The following is a 16,123-nucleotide window of genomic DNA, read 5'->3' on the forward strand; positions in this document are numbered from 1 at the left end:
TATTTCTTGTTTACGTGATCCAAGTCAGCGTCGCTGGATTCCGAGACAATTGATGCCACTTTCCAAGGATTCCAGTATCCATTTCATGTCAATATGTACAGTCCATTCCGTCGTAAGGAACACCTGACTGAAAGGTTGTGGTTTCTTCATTTCCAGTAATGATTCATCACGGCATATGCATTAGAAATATATTTCTGACTTTTCGTGAAACGAATAATTGTTTTCTTTTTTTTCTGGATCGTCCTTGTATAACTAACGGTAATACGACGATATTCGGAAACTGATAATTCTACCCGTGAAGATATTAAACAAGTTATTCTTACATTTCTATTTACGTGTTCAGGGAAAATTCATACCATTAACTAGTAATTTTTTTTTTCTCGTGATGATTACAATTCATTGTTGACCACTAATCTTCGCAAAAAAAACGGGCGATTATCGATCGCGACACTTAGTGCGTAGAAAGAGCAAAGGGTTGATCAGGAGGAGAAAAAAGGGGGAAAATGAAGGGCAGACGATGTTGCGCGGGTGAGTGGATCAGTGATCGCGTTAACGATCAGACGGGTTCTTCTTTGTCCACGTTCAACGGGTGTTAACAATTTTTGGTGGACGCATGGTCTGCCGATCAAATAGACGGTAAAAAATAAAACTAAGCAGTGCTTTGCACCCTCACGAATCCGCGTTTTTGCGATCGCAAACAAAATTTGATTTGGACAGATTGTAGAAAAAGTTGCCAGTGAGGTTCGGCCGAAATTTTGTATTTATTACCATGTAGGATACAAAACAATTCCAGATAGAAACATATACAGTGGGTGTAGAAAGTATTCGTACATCGATCAATTTCCAAAAAAACTATGTAAAATTATTTTTTTTATAAGCAATGACATTCTACATATTCTCGGATATCTTTAGAATAAATAGATTACAAAAAAAAAATGGCTATTTATGTAAGTTACGAAATTACAAAAAAAAAACAATTAATCGATAGAAATATTGAAGCAATAAATATTCAATTGTTTAATTTTTAAGACTTCATTAAAGAAAAAAGAAATTTACATTAATTTACAAGTGTACATATAGTATTTCCTTCGTGGGATTTCCTTTTGATGTTATAATTATTGCAACTCTTCCAAGCGTTAAATTAACTAAATTATTAGTTATTTGAAGAGGGATCTTCTACGCTTCCTCTATTAGAGCCAGTTTTAAAAGTTCTGTACTGGAAATTTGATGTTTTCTAATTCGCACGAAACAATAAATCAATGCGTTTACTTTACAAACTCTACTGTAAATGATTCGTCATAAGAATCGTACAAATACTTATTGCTTCTATACTTTTACCCACTTCTCGCATGCTTTTGTTAATTTCACAAATGATATCAACTAGCAAATGTTGTTTGCAAAATGAAGAAAGTACATGTTGTTCGGACTATATCTATCTTAGAGACTTCCGAGAACATGTACAATAATCATTGATTATAAGAAAAGAAGTTAAGAAACTACAATGTCACAGAAAAGTTTTTTGGGAAATTGATCGACGTACGAATACATTCTATACCCACTGTATTCTTATGCGCTTCTAACGAACAAAGTCACGCCGGCTATTCTCGTCCCTGGCAAAGCTATGTTTCTTATCTATATTTCGCAGGTTTATCCTTCGTTCCCGTTGAGCGTTTATCTCTATCCCTCCCGGATCGCGATAAGAAACAAATGACCGAAAGATAAAGGGCAAGAAGTACGCGAGCAAGCACGCATGCGTGAAGAAATGTATACATACAAAGTCGGCACAGAGCGGAAATGTATGCGATGCCATAAAACACGTCCTTCCCTCCGTTTTCCACGCTTCCACGCTTTCCTCGATCGACCGAGTCGCATTTTAGTCCGGTAGGTTAGGTTAGGGTCGCCGTGACGGTTTAGTGGTGGGGCGAAGGGTTCTGGGAGGGGTAACCGAACTCCCACTGTTTTACGATTCGCTTCGTACTTCAGTCACCTCGCGTACGTCCGACCGCGCAGCTCGCGTTCTATGTCGTTCTTCCAGTCGCTGGACGAGTCGTATCTCTCGGTTTATCGTCTTCTTTCACCGAAATCCCGTTCTCGCGGCGACGAATTTCTCGGTGAATCGCGTGCTCGGTTCTTCCTTACCAACGGGGTGTACCTTCGGCGTAAAAGTTCGTGACGTGTTCGCGAGTAACGCTCGAGATTTTCGAAAATGATGTAAGACAATGTTGTTCGCCGTGAACGCCGTCCGTGGAGGAATCTGTGACCGGTGGAGCGAGTGTGCAGTGCTTAGATTCGTCGACAAAGTGAATCTCGTGTTCCTAAGTGACTCGTGAAAGAGGTTTTTGCCATCGTTGGTCTCCTAGCATGCGTTGACTTCATGGTCTTCGAGAGTGTCGAGATGCGGAATCCGGGATTCCTCCTCGAAGATGCCAGACACGGATACATTCAATACATCAGGTAGAGTTCCGATTTATTGTTTTCAGCGATGGGCAAAACCCTAGGCTTCGAATAAATCTGAAGTTTGCCGATATGTTTCTCTCGTTTCTCCTTTTGAACATTTTCTAGGCTTCGAATAAATCTGAAGTTTGCCGATATGTTTCTCTCGTTTCTCCTTTCGAACATTTTCTAGGCTTCGAATAAATGTGAAGTTTGCCGATATGTTTCTCTCGTTTCTCCTTTTGAACATTTTCTAGACTTCGAATAAATGTGAAGTTTGCCGATATGTTTGTCTCGTTTCCTCTTTTGAACATTTTCCACAGGAGGAAACGAGACAAACATATCGGCGAACTTCAGATTTATTCGAAGCCTAGGGTTTTGCCCATCTCTGATTCTTTTTTCTTTCTATCGAATGCTGAGAATCGGGGAACGAAGAAGCGTCTTCTGTGTAAACGCGCGTGTTTACACAATGTGCGATACGACATGTAACGCGAATAAGATAATGTTTCATAAAGCAGACGTCGGCCGCGTATTGTTCTCGGGAAACGAGATCGTTGCAGGGAAAATCGATATTTCGATCGTACACGTCGACGGTGTCGGTTCGTTTTACTGTGCTTAGGCCTTGTTATGGAATATAGCGTCCGTTTGTCCTAACAATGAGCTCCAAATTTTCCGTTCGTAAGCTATTAGTGCGAGAAGAAACATAAATGTGACTTTACAGTGGGTGTAGAAAAAACTGTAAAATTGTAATTTATTAACTTACTTTTTATAAACAATGACATTCTATATATTCTCGGTAATGTCTAAAATAGATGGATTACAAAAAGAAATAGTTATTTATGTAAGTTGCGAAACTAACAAGAAAAAAACAAATAATCGATAGAAATGTTGAAGCAATAAATATTCGGACAACTGTTTAAAAGTACTTTCTTGGAAATTTGATGTTTTCTAATTCGCACGGAGCAATAAACTAATGCGTTTACTTTACAAACTCTACTGTAAATAGTTCGTCATAAGAATCGTACAAATACTTATTGCATCTATACTTTCACCCACTTTTCGCTCTCTCTCTCTCTCTCTCTCTCTCTCTCTCTCTCTCTCTCTCTCTCTCTCTCTCTCTCTTTCTTTTAATTTCGCAAATTATATCAACTAGCAAATGTTGTTTGGACTATGTCTATCTTAAAGACTTCCGGGAATATGTAAAATATCATTGATTACAAAAAAAGAAGTTAAGAAACTACAATTTCACAGAAAAGTTTTTTGGGAAATCGATCGGTGTACGAATACATTCTACACCCGCTGTATGTAACTGAATAACGATACACTTGTTCCCCGATTTACACGGACGATCGGTACAACAGAATTTAGACAGTCGTTCGATTAAATTCGTTTAGAGCAACGAAAAACAGCAATGGCTAAACGTAAACATTGGGAATTCGAAAATGTTCGTGGCGTTTCTCAACCATTTGCGTGAATTTTTTCAATCGAAATAACCGACGCGATCGTTAACGTAAACACTGACGTCCGTTCATTGAACCAAAATATCATGCAGAACTTCGTACGCGCGCGTATTGACGAACATATTAAAGAACGCCGAGTCTGAAGCTCGACATTCTGGCATTGCTTTAAGGAGAGGGTGGGGCGAGGTGGGAGCACATTAGGAAACTAAATATTACCTGTTTTTCGAAATTTTTCTTTTCACAGAGTAAAGTTTGCTTAATTTTGTTTAACTTTGAGAATATTTTAGGTACGTTTTAAAGAACATTTGGTAATTTGAAATCGCAATTTCTATCATCTGAAATCGATGAAATCTTTTTTTACATTATTAACGTGTTCTCTGAGAATATAAAGTAAACTGCTACCAAAACATTTGAAAATTGAATTCTTTAAGAATATATATATCAATTTTTTAGTTCATATTCAAGGAATTTAGATAAAGTAAGTTTGAAAACAATCGATCAATTAGTGATTAAATTATCATTTCCACGAGTTGAAGAAATTTAAAAAAAAAAGAAAAAGTTATATTCCAAAGATTCCTGTGTGAAATGAATTGAAGAAATTACCAAATATACTTTAAAACATGCCTAAAGTATTCTTAATGTTGACGAAATCTTTGCATAAATTCTTCTCTGCAAAAGAAAATATCCCGAGAAACACTTAATACTTGCCTTCCTTAAAACTATCTTCATCTTCGCGAAGCGAGAGGTATTAATATTAAAGACTACGCAAGAAGTGTACACATTTTAACATTATACGAAATTTGTTTCCTAACAGAGGTAACATCTCAAACACGAGACATCGCGGAATTGTCGGATACCGAGAATAAAATTAGCATAATACATAAATATTTATTCATTATCCTTTCAGCGCATGTTTTATGTTTAACATATACTATGCGAATCTATAATGGCCACACTCGTCACTTTTAGTACCGCAAAGGTTTCCATTTGAGTACGCATTTAACCCTTGGACGACCACGCAGGGTCCATCGAGGGCCCAAGTTTCATTGGTTCGTTAATAACTCATTGACTTAATTGAATTAATGATTGTCGTTTCAGGTAATCCTCTCTTGAACCTCTTTAATTCTACATTATGGTTACATGTTTCAAAGTTATCTTCGATCGACTGAAATCGAATAATTCTGATCCGGGTTCGGTTAAGGGAGAATTTCTTTTCTTTGGAAATGCGTTTCCATTTATTTGATCGAATCAAGTATTTTTTGCTTTCGTTTCGAAATGATTCTTTTCTAATAAATTGTATCGAATTTTGGTAAATTTCGATTCCAACTATTGAAGATAATTAAATACAGCTACAGTAATCAAATACACATCTTCCTTAGGAATTGTGTTTGAATATGCACGGAAACTAACTTTGCACCGTTTCTCAATGAACACATGCACGGCGTCTTATTCTTTCATTTATTTTTTAACATTAAGCCTACCAGACCCGGTGAAACGAGCAGTTTCAAATATTTGTGTAATATTATTGTATATTTACATAAATTGTATACAATTGTTTCATGCATTCAAATTTAGTGCCACGTGAAATATTTTTGAATTCGATTAAAAAAAGTCTCTTCAAGACCAGTCATTTAATTGCTCGCGATAGATATAGGTATAAATGAAATGTTGGAAGGTTTAGTGTTAAAGAAGATGTATATGTGAAGTTTGAAGTTCTTTGAGCCTCAAATATACATTTTTAAAAAGTAAGTGGAAGAATGACGTTGTTTATTTATTATCAATAAATCGCTGTGTGTTCATCAATGAGAAACGGCGCAAAGTTACTTTTTATACATATTCAAACATATATTTCTCAGCAGGTGAGGAAGTTTATTGATCAGAAGTTTGTTTGGGAACATTGGATCAGCTTTTAATATAGAGATTTTAATCAAAGCTCACGATTGAGATTGATAGTTCTACGTAGTTTCACAGTACAGCTGTTACTCGCTGGTGTTTACTCTATCTTCTATAAGTTAATGCATCGCTAAGTTGAAATACACTCGCTTGTAAGTTTCACTGCTTTCAACATCGCATTAGCGTCCATTCACTCGATCATCGTATCTGGCGAATTGTACAGCAATGCGGTGTTGCTTAGAGACGGGAACCACAACACGAAGCACAGTAGACGAATCGAATGATCGTTATTCGAAATTTCGTGTTTCGCTTTCTATGGTGTTTATTCGCGAAACGTGGAATATAACCACGAAGGAATTTTGTTCCATATCGAAATGTTTATTTTATTTTGCAAGAACGAAAGTTGCTCCAATTTCTGAACGAATAGAACGAGTAGTTGATTTTATTAGTAGCAGATGAACTTTGGTTATCTTGGAACGTGTACCAGTTGAAACTGAGTTACAAGTTAGAAGTTTGTAGCGAGTTACATTTTATACAAGTTACTGTTTATTGTGTGTATTATTACGTGTTACAAATTAGTGTTAGCAGCTGAAAACATTTTGTAACTTAGCAGCATAGAAATTAGCCACGAGTAGAACCTCGAATCATAGTAAACTTACGCTGTACAAAGTATCTGTGAGAAAGACGAAGAATTCGCTCTCCTACAACTTGAGGATTTAATTATTGACTCCGCGAATATCCTGTTTGTTATATAATGGATATCTTGAAAAACTGTTTTTCAAGCCACGTCGAAGCAGAAGATTCGTGCAGGAAAGTAGAGTCGGTATTCTTGCATCTATTGGATCGTGCTAAATAAAAATTGTGCGAAACAGAGAATCGAGCGTAGGTAAAATATCGATCCAACTGTAAGGAAGACGGTGCATAGTCAAACACGCGCCACTTAACTTGCTCGAGACAGGGATAACTAAGCCAACCAGTGGCAAAGAAGGCTGTCGTTAAATAAATGACGCGCGGCACAGGAAGATGACCGAGGGCGTCGGCTGAGGATCATTGTTTCGTAGCATATATGCGGCGCCAATTCTATTGGTCGGTTTGGCAGATAAAATTCTTATCTTGATCAATCTTCCAAAAAATAAATAAACAACGTTCCTTACTCGTAGAATGATAATTACAGTGTAATTCACAGAGTGGAATATTTCACGATAAACAATTAGTAATTTTATTATTCGTTGGAACGAACTTTACGTCTTACGTCTAAATTACCAGAGATGGATAAATTTCATATCTTGATAAATCTTCCAAATAATAAATAAACAACGTTACTCGTAGAATGATAATTACAGTTTAATTCACAGAGTGGAATATTTCGCGATAAACAATTAGTAATTTCATTATTCGTTAGAACGAATTTTACGTCTTACGTCTAAATTACCAGATATGAATAAATTTCTTATCTTGATAAATCTTCCAAATAATAAATAAACAACGTTCCTTACTCGTAGAATGATAATTACAGTTTAATTCACAGAGTGGAATATTTCACGATGAACAATTAGTAATTTAATTATTCGTTAGAACGAACTTTACGTCTAACTTGCTGTAATGATTTGATTTTTGGAATAACATTTCGAATAACAACGAAAATCGGCGAATCTTTTCATCCCCGCGTTAAACCCGGCAGCTGCCCAACTTGAAAAACATTTCCAGCTGGAGCTCTGGGATCTTTGGAGCAGGTAGAAAGAGAAGGTACCTTTGCCCATCCCTGTCTGGACGTTTGTCGTCTCATTTTGAGTAGGTCCAAGGAGTGCAAACCAAGAACCGGTTCAGCGTACAGTTGGTTTTCACGAGACAAAACTCGAAACGTGGAGCACGTGTTCCATGGCGGAAAGCACGGTTCGCTCGATTTCTTTGTTACCGTGCGCATTAAAAAAAAGTATCGATAATATAAATGGATCACAATAGAGATATAGTTCGATACCAAAAAGAAATTTCAGTTTCCTTCTCTCGTTTGAAATTTTACTTCTGTGTATCTAGGCTTTTATTGCGATTCGTTTTTCACCTAGCCATTACGTATACAAAATTATCGTTACCTAAACTAAATGCATCGTGGTGCATGGATATCTTTTTCCGGTGATTCTATGTATAACATAAAGCTTAAATACTTTTACTTACCATAAACATTCGTGGAAAACGAACGTATAAAGAAGGAAGAAGAATCTAGCAAAGTATTTCATTTCATTCAATTAAAAAAGAATGTAAGTGGGTAATTGAAATTGTCCAATGTCAGGCGGTCGTTTTCAGGCTTTATTGGTTAGATTTTTAATGGCAACAATTGATCGAACATGCCTGCGGCAAATACCACCGCGAGGAGTCAAGATTGCTGGTCGGTGCAATTTTCCGTTCGTGCGCATTCGGCGCAGCATTTTTACAGATAGTATACAGTACCTGTGCTTTTCCACCGTTTCGTTCGAGAATCGAAAGGCTTTGGAAGGTTGCCGGCGATCGTCTCTGTCTGTCGGCCTTTGCGTTCACCGTTTCCGCTCTAGTTGGCCGGCTTCCAGTGATTCGCTGGATATTCTTTCTTCTCCGTGCGAGACGCAATTTTCTCCGCGTTAAACATCGCTTTTCCCGTTCATCGCTTGACGTTGCATCATTGGGAATCACGGTCTCGGTGAAAGCGATCGTTCATCCGATTCGCGCCGAACAGACAAACGAAAATTCATCGATACACCTTGACGATAGAATTTTCTACCGCGAAACAATACTAACTTCATTTATTCGGTTGAACTCTTTGAGGCACACGATTCTAAAAGAAAAATAGAATTCAAGCGCCACAGAAGAACAGCGTCAACAACTTGCGAACGCATTTTAACTTCTATACATTTCTGATTCTTAAAAGTTAAGGAGTTAGTCGCAGTCAGGAAAATGGAAACGGACAATTTCTTTTGTGTGTGTTTTTAAGGTATTAATAAATAATTTTTATGAATGAAATGTAAATGTATTACAAAGTATGTCTTAAAGAACTGTAAAAGAATTTTTGTTTTAAAAAAAGGTTCGTTCATTTCGTCATAAGTATATTCGTGAGCAAGATTTCTTCAAGCTGGTGCGCCTGAAAACAAAACTAAAGGTAGATTTAGAAAATATATTAGACTAACGGGTCCCTGATCGAAGGACTTTTTATTCTCTTGTATACTTACTTTTTTATCCTGTATTGAATCGCTTAATTTTAGTGAACAAATTGAAAATCAACTTCAAATGTACGCCATCTTGTTTCAAATTAATTTTTTCGAAAATCCTTCGTTCAGGGACCCGCTGGACTAATCTATCCTCGTAATCTACCTTTGTTTTTGTTTTCCGGTAAACCAGTGTAGAGAAATCTTGCTCGCCGGAAACCTATGTTTTTAAATCGTCGTCTACGTCATCGGCTGTTATTACGATATAAATTAAACGCTTCTTAAATCAAAAAAATGTTTTTTAGTTCTTTAAAACATGATTTATAATACACGTAATTGTTACTTATGCAAATTATTATTTAATAACTTAAAAAAAAAAAAAAAATAAAAAAATCACAAAGATATGTTGTTTTTCCTCTTCCTGACTGCGACTAACCCCTTAAGGTATAAAGAAAATAGTAAAGCTAAGCAAAAGGTGGGATAGTTTCAGTTACCCACTCAACTTCAAAGAGTTAATTGGTGAATTTGAAAAAAAAGGGCTTCAGGTAATTTGAAGCAGAGTCCTCAAAGGAACACCGCGGTACATACCACGGGGTCATATTCTTGAACCTGCATAAGGGTATGTACGCTCGGTATTTCTACGGCGATCTTGCTGCGTTGTCGAGCACGAAGATGCGTGGATACACGAGCATGTAGCCGCATCTGTACGGATGAATCACTGAAACCGATTACTTAAATCGCCGGAAAGTACGGTCGGGTTTATCGAGAACCGCGTGCAATTCAACGGAATTATATCGGCGATTTGTATCCTTCTCGTTTTAATTGGCTTCGCCGAACATGGCGACCGCGGGATTCTTAAATCATTAAACTTTGTTATGGGACCTGTTTTAAGGATGCTGTCCCATCCGCCGGGAAAAGAATTTAAAAAGTACGCCAGACGAATAGAAAAATATTTGAATAACGATAAAATGGTAGCGTACAGTAAAGACCGGATAAATGCGAAATTACTATCACCGCCGCTGTGGGCGTTCCCCGACTCACTCAAAGTTAATAAATTTTCGAGAAACCGTACGTTTAACAAACGCAACGGACTATTTTTCGCTTCCATTGCCAAATAACTCTTTTACCTTGAGAAATTACAAGTCCTCGAAGTTTCTGGTGGTGCGTGGAAAACAATTACGAATCTTCGTTGGCGAACGTCCAACACCCAACGCCAATCGTTCAACAGGCGTATATTTTCCGCTCGGCTTCTAACTCTTCCAAACGAGTTTACTTCGAGCAGCTTCCTGTTTTTCGCCGTCCGCTTGAAAAAAAAAAAAAAGAAAAGAAAAGAAAGAAAGAAAGAAAAAGTAGAACGCAACGCAGAGAAAATGTTGGCTAGGATGGATGGGAATAGGAAGCAACGGTGTCTTTATCGAAAGCTCAGGCTCCTTGCGTTACATGGCTCCTTTCCACGAATTCCTTCGGTTGGTATGCGAAAACACACGACAGAGAGAGGCCACGATCTCCACGAGGGCTAATAATACGGGCAGCAAAGGTTTCCTTCGCGAAGACGCGCCCACGCATCGCAGTTTCGCATTTCTAGCATGAGTCTCGAGATGATTTTAGTATCCCATCGGTCCTCGGGCTAATCGCGTGCGCGAGTTGATCTCTGTTTGCGTTGTCACACGTTCGGTAAAACCTTGTTAACCGCGTTCCTAGCAAACAGATACAGAATTACAGAGTTCTTCGTTACAGAATTCGATTTAACCGTCGACGACACTCTTCGTCTGTATAAATAAAATTCTCTTCCCGGCTGCAGAACCTTCTGAAGTAAATTCGTAGAGATATTTTCGGATTAACCGTTTGCGCGAACGAACAGTGAATTAAAAGTTCCGTCGAACGGATTAAAAAGACAATATAGCGGTGATTTCTGGATATATTTTGTTGTGCGTTGTGTTGATTATCGCTGTTCGGTTGCCGAGGCTGTCGGGAGCGCGCCATTACGGAGAAACCTGAGGAAGACACCCCTGCGGCAGGGAAAGCAGGGGTACCAACCATTTGCGTGAATGGATACGTGGACAGGTAGAGTTGGACATTTCTTTTTAGGGAGATAACGGAGGCTGAGAAAAACAAAACGACTAATTATTTTATACAGTATTCACTTCGTCATAGAGAAAGGCGGATTGATATAAAAATGTTTGTTTAGTATTGAGTTAATGTTGGTGTTGCTTGTCAGAATATTCTCTGTCAGATCGCGAGGGTGTTAAAATGGAAATAGTATAACAGAATTGTTCTTCGATGATAAAACATTTATTTTGATCCTATTCTCTTTACCTTGATCCTATTTTCAAGCATCTGTCTTTTGAATAGAAGAACATTAATTATAAAATATATCGACCGAACATGGAGAAAAATTCGCGAAGATGTAGCTACGCGAACCTGGCACCCGACTTTTCATAAATAAAATTTAACACGTTGATCGCCGCGTCGCCCATACGTGGGTGACGGTGCTTTTCACCGAAGAACTGAGAAAATTAATTCTGAAAGTTAAGCTTCAAAGGAAACGAATTTAAACGAAATTCGTGTATTTCAATGAAGCTACAAAAATAAATACCACGACGGATGTTTGATTACGTAGTCTCCAATAGTCTGAATAACATTTAATCCTAGCAGAAATTTTCAAGAATATTTCTCCTGGCAGTCAACGTGTCAAACTATCGAGGTACAAACGAAACGAAAAGCGATACAAACGGGTACAAACGATTCCAAAGAATAGGGAAAAAACAGATTTCAAAAATCTCAATGTCGGGTGCTGACCATTTTTTGAATCTTCTTTTAATTATTAATTGACGGTACAAATGAAACTATTGGCGGCACAATCAAGTACGAACGAAATACTATCATTTTCTATAATAAAAAAATTCATTTTTGAAAAGTCGGGTGCCAGCTTCACATAGCTCGAAGATGCGCTTCGTTTTCGACGTCGCAAGTTATTGCTCACCGCTTAAGTAAAATATCAGCTTCCGTTATAACTGGGCATCCATCACGGGGGTTAGTTATCGGAATGACTCAGAGGGGGTGAGATCCGCGAAACTGGCCAGAGAAATCAACTCGCTCCAGTTTAGTAATAAGGCCGTCTTGTTAATGATCTTCCGTCACGGCGGCCGATCCCTTATCGTGTGAAAGTAATCGTCACAGCTCTCGATAACGAAGATTGTGAAGCAACGAGCTGCCGAAGATAGATTTTCAGGTTTCTCTTTTCTCCGGTTACATGCGTGTAATCGCTACCCTCGTGAAAGAGAAACTTCCCATTGTATAGCGCGTTACCGGAAGCTTACGCGTAGACGAAATGCCGTCGTGCGTCTCGTTTGTTGGTCATCGCAATGAGAGTGCACGTTCTTACTGAAATGTATTAGCTCCATCTGGATGCACGTGCATCTTGGAGCGGAGCTTCTTTCTCGCGAGAGATCCGTAACGACACCGCGTTATTTAGAAATTGATATCACGGCCTCGTCAGCAGTTTATGATCGCCCATCGATGTTCGTTTACGGATTCGATGGTGGATTTATCCTTATTTATTGAACGTTATACACTACGTTATTAAACAGAAGTAGTGCGATACACTTGTGACGCGCGGAATGAGTCTGTAACTCTACAAAAACTGAGTCACAAGTCGTTTATTATTGACACGTTGATCGCCACGTCACCCATATACGGGGTGACAGTGCTTTTCACTGAAAATCTACGAAAATTAATTCTGAAAGTTAACTGTCACAGAAAATGAATTTCAATAAAATACTTGAACTTGAACGAAGTTACAAAACTAAACACCACAATAAATGTTTCATTACACAGTTTCCGATGATATGTAAGTAAAATTTAATCACAGTAGACATTTTCAAGAGTATTAGTCTGCCAGTGAACGTGTTAATCACTGGGAGAATTCTGAGAGAACTACCGTATTCTTGAGTTTTCTCGTCCAACACAGCTGACTGGTTATGATTCAACGATGTTGTTCTATGTAAGTTTGGAAGAATATACGATAGGCAAAATATTAACCGAGTTTTTCAATTTTCTGTTACAGTCTGAGCGAATGTTACTTCGCAGGCAAGGGCGCGGCCCTGGTTCTACCCCCGAACGAAAGGGCCAGACCCTCGAGGAAGGTCTCCACGGCAGGATGCGACATTCAACAGCACTTGCAGTCTATGTTTTATCTACTCAGACCGGAGGAAACCCTGAAAATGGTGAGTAGTAAATTTTTGGAAAATAATTCTTGGATCCAATCCGTTTCAACTGGTCGCACCCGTTTCAATCGTCGAACTTCAGTCATTGATTTTAGACGAGACGAATCGTCCGAGCACATAGCATAAATCAAATTACAGATTAGTTCAGGTCACGAGGTCGATAACGTTAAAATGTTGCGTTAATTGCAAATAATGGGTCGTCCGGAAAGATTCGTGACGCTTTCGAAGGAAAATTGAACCGCAGAATATTTAAATTTTAGTATAAATTCATTAAGTTATATAGGTGCCATTTTGATCTACAACCTTTTTCCATCTTTCAGACGATTTGAATATTCTGTCCGTTCTGATAACGTTCTGATATATTCAGACCTGTCCTAACGTCACCTGCCAAAAAACGGCACGAACTTTCCGGACGATCCAATAAAATGTCGCCAGCTCTGCTTTCCTATAATCTATTTTTTACAAAGAGGTTTCGGATTTATCGGCGAACATACAGAGGCGGTATAAAGTCTTATCTGCCGCGAACATCTCATTATCAGCGTTATCGACGGAGGAATGACCGTGACATTTAAAACGTACGGGTGTTCAAATTATTTGATCTAGAATGCGCAATCGATGTCTCGAACTTAAGGTCGAGCTGCTAATTCCGGGAACTTGAAATTGGCAGCCGCGTATCGATTGCTGTGTTTTGGCGTTCAGTTTCGACGTTGCTTTTGGTCGGGAGACGCGAGATATTTTTACAATTGACGTTCACTTGCTAATTTATGACGAAACGTGTTTACGTGTCAACTTTATAGTCGTTGCGTGGTAGTAGCGATGTCGCATCAATGAAATTTCCATCGTTCTTGTTATATCTTATTTTAATACGTGTAGTGCGATTTTACTGAAACACACCTACGAGGTTCGCGAAAAAAAAGTATTTTTTTCAGCAAGCTCGCTGTCGTTAAAAAGTATTCGGCGCGTAACTCGTATACGCGTAAAAACATCCGGGAAGAAAACATAAAAGAAATAAAATGTAAGTCTCTAGGCGAGTTCCGCGAGAAGTGCCGCGAACTATCGACTACGTCGAACGCATTTCGGCGCGACCTACAATCGTCGGCACCTTTGATGACACGTTCGGTCTCTTCTTACTTAATTAACAGCAATATCAGCCGTGGACTCGAAAAGCAGCCTAGCTTCGCGAGCATGTAAACTTATCGTTGACCTTCCGATTGGGTCTTCGAACATACAGGATAATGTATGACCTGAAAGTCGAATCATAGAAAGACAGAAAAAATCTCAACTATCGACTACGAAATAGCGACGCGACACGTGACGACATCGTGGATTGTCCATGCGAAAGTCAGTCAAAATCCGTAGGCGGTCAACCGTGTTGTACCGTCGCGTGCTTTGATACACAAGCCTCATCTGTAGTTGTTGAACAAAAAAAAAAAAAAAAAGAAGAAAACTAGTCTCGTAAACCAGTCGTCTTAAGTTGTTTCTCGAGCGGAAACGCTCGTTTCTCATCGACCGCGACCTCAATGCATCGTGTTCGCCGGCGACCCGCGCATGTGGGTCGCCTTTAGCCCACTTTGCGATAGTTCCAGCGACACCGGTGACTCCGATCGATCCCACGTGGAAAGTTTCAGGTCGTCGTGCGCGAGTTGTGTACCGAATTGGACGCGACATGACGCGACGGTGACAGTACATAATTTTGGAATTGGAACACGCTGCTTTCAGCGACACTTTGACGGCCGCGTTAACGTACGCGTGGATTTCTACCGGCCGTTGGTCTTGTCCCTGTCACGTGTGCGCGATTTTACTTTTACGGGCGCGACGTACGTGTTGTACGCCGCTCGATTCGTTACTTTATTATTATTAAACAAGTACAACGTCGAGCGAAATTGAACGAAGTCAAGAAAGGTGTACGCGCGGTACTGGTTACAGATCCTCGTGTCAAGACGATTCGGACAATTCTGAGTTCAAAGGGAAAAGTAGCGGGCTTTATAGGTTCGGGAAAGATAGAAAATGGAGGGATAGGAATTATCTTAGGTTTAGTGGTCATAAAGCAAAGAACAGGTAGCGAAATTTGGAATGTTTGCTGCTGGAGTTTGACGGAGGATGAGAAGAAAACAGAGTTGTCTGAACTAAAGCTAATACAAAGATTATGTTGGCATACAACATACGTCGTTCGCTCTATTCGTACACCCTTTGGAAAAAAGCTTATACGTTCCTAAGTTTTGCTATTTTCCTTCGAGCGCTGAATAGTCCTGATTAAAGTAATACTCTTTTGTGGCGTACTCTTTTGCTAGTGTGTGTAGAGCAATATTAAACATAGCATTGAGGCGAAAACGAACATGTTGGATTTGTTGATTTGTAGAAAGAAGTAGTTTCTTTCTTGTGTAAATACAGTCTTACCGGTATCGTTACTAATTACGTTTAATTGCTGTGAAACTTGAAAAGGAATTCTGGTGTTCTAATTATCGCTTTATAATTCAGTAACGATAAATAGTAGTCTTGGTTCAGATAGCAATATCGCAGCATTTCACCCCGAATTTGCTAGCTGGATTCATCGGTAATGCTTATCTCAGATCCTGCCATAGACGTGACGCTATTAATCGTTCGCACAGTCTGGTCAAACAAATTATATATTAACAAACTACCGATTCATTCGAGACTGTCAAAACGATTAATAGCATCACATCTCAGCCACGAGATCTACTAGATAAGTCTCACTCCCGTGTCCAACAAGCAGTTCCGGGACGAAACGAACATTACTCATTAAACCAACGATATTACCTATTACAAAAACGTGTTTTTCTTCGATACATCGGAGATCGTTTAAAGGGGTGGTGGGAGTCTTTATATAAGCAAGAAGTTCGACAACGATCGACAACAAATACGCGAAAGATTTTTATTTTATTTTATTTTATTTTATTTTATTTTATTTTATTTTATT

General features: G+C 38.8%; 1 protein-coding gene across 3 annotated transcripts in view; it reads left to right on the plus strand.

The window, feature by feature from the left end:
- LOC128895716 (protein phosphatase Slingshot) overlaps window positions 1-16,123 on the plus strand; it is a 56,736-nt gene that overhangs the window by 6,126 nt on the left and 34,487 nt on the right. The window contains exons 1-2 of one of the 3 annotated variants that reach the window (XM_054158556.1): window positions 2,121-2,454; window positions 13,026-13,185. In XM_054158556.1, coding sequence (XP_054014531.1) covers window positions 2,375-2,454; window positions 13,026-13,185 — 240 coding nt within the window. In that variant the 5' untranslated portion in view covers window positions 2,121-2,374. Of the gene's footprint in view, window positions 1-2,120; window positions 2,455-9,003; window positions 11,024-13,025; window positions 13,186-16,123 lie in introns of those variants that run through there. The other 2 variants (XM_054158557.1, XM_054158555.1) reach the window with 2 other exon arrangements.

The sequence above is a fragment of the Hylaeus anthracinus genome, unplaced genomic scaffold, assembly GCF_026225885.1.
Source record: "Hylaeus anthracinus isolate JK02 unplaced genomic scaffold, UHH_iyHylAnth1.0_haploid 5, whole genome shotgun sequence".
Taxonomy (NCBI): domain Eukaryota; kingdom Metazoa; phylum Arthropoda; class Insecta; order Hymenoptera; family Colletidae; genus Hylaeus; species Hylaeus anthracinus.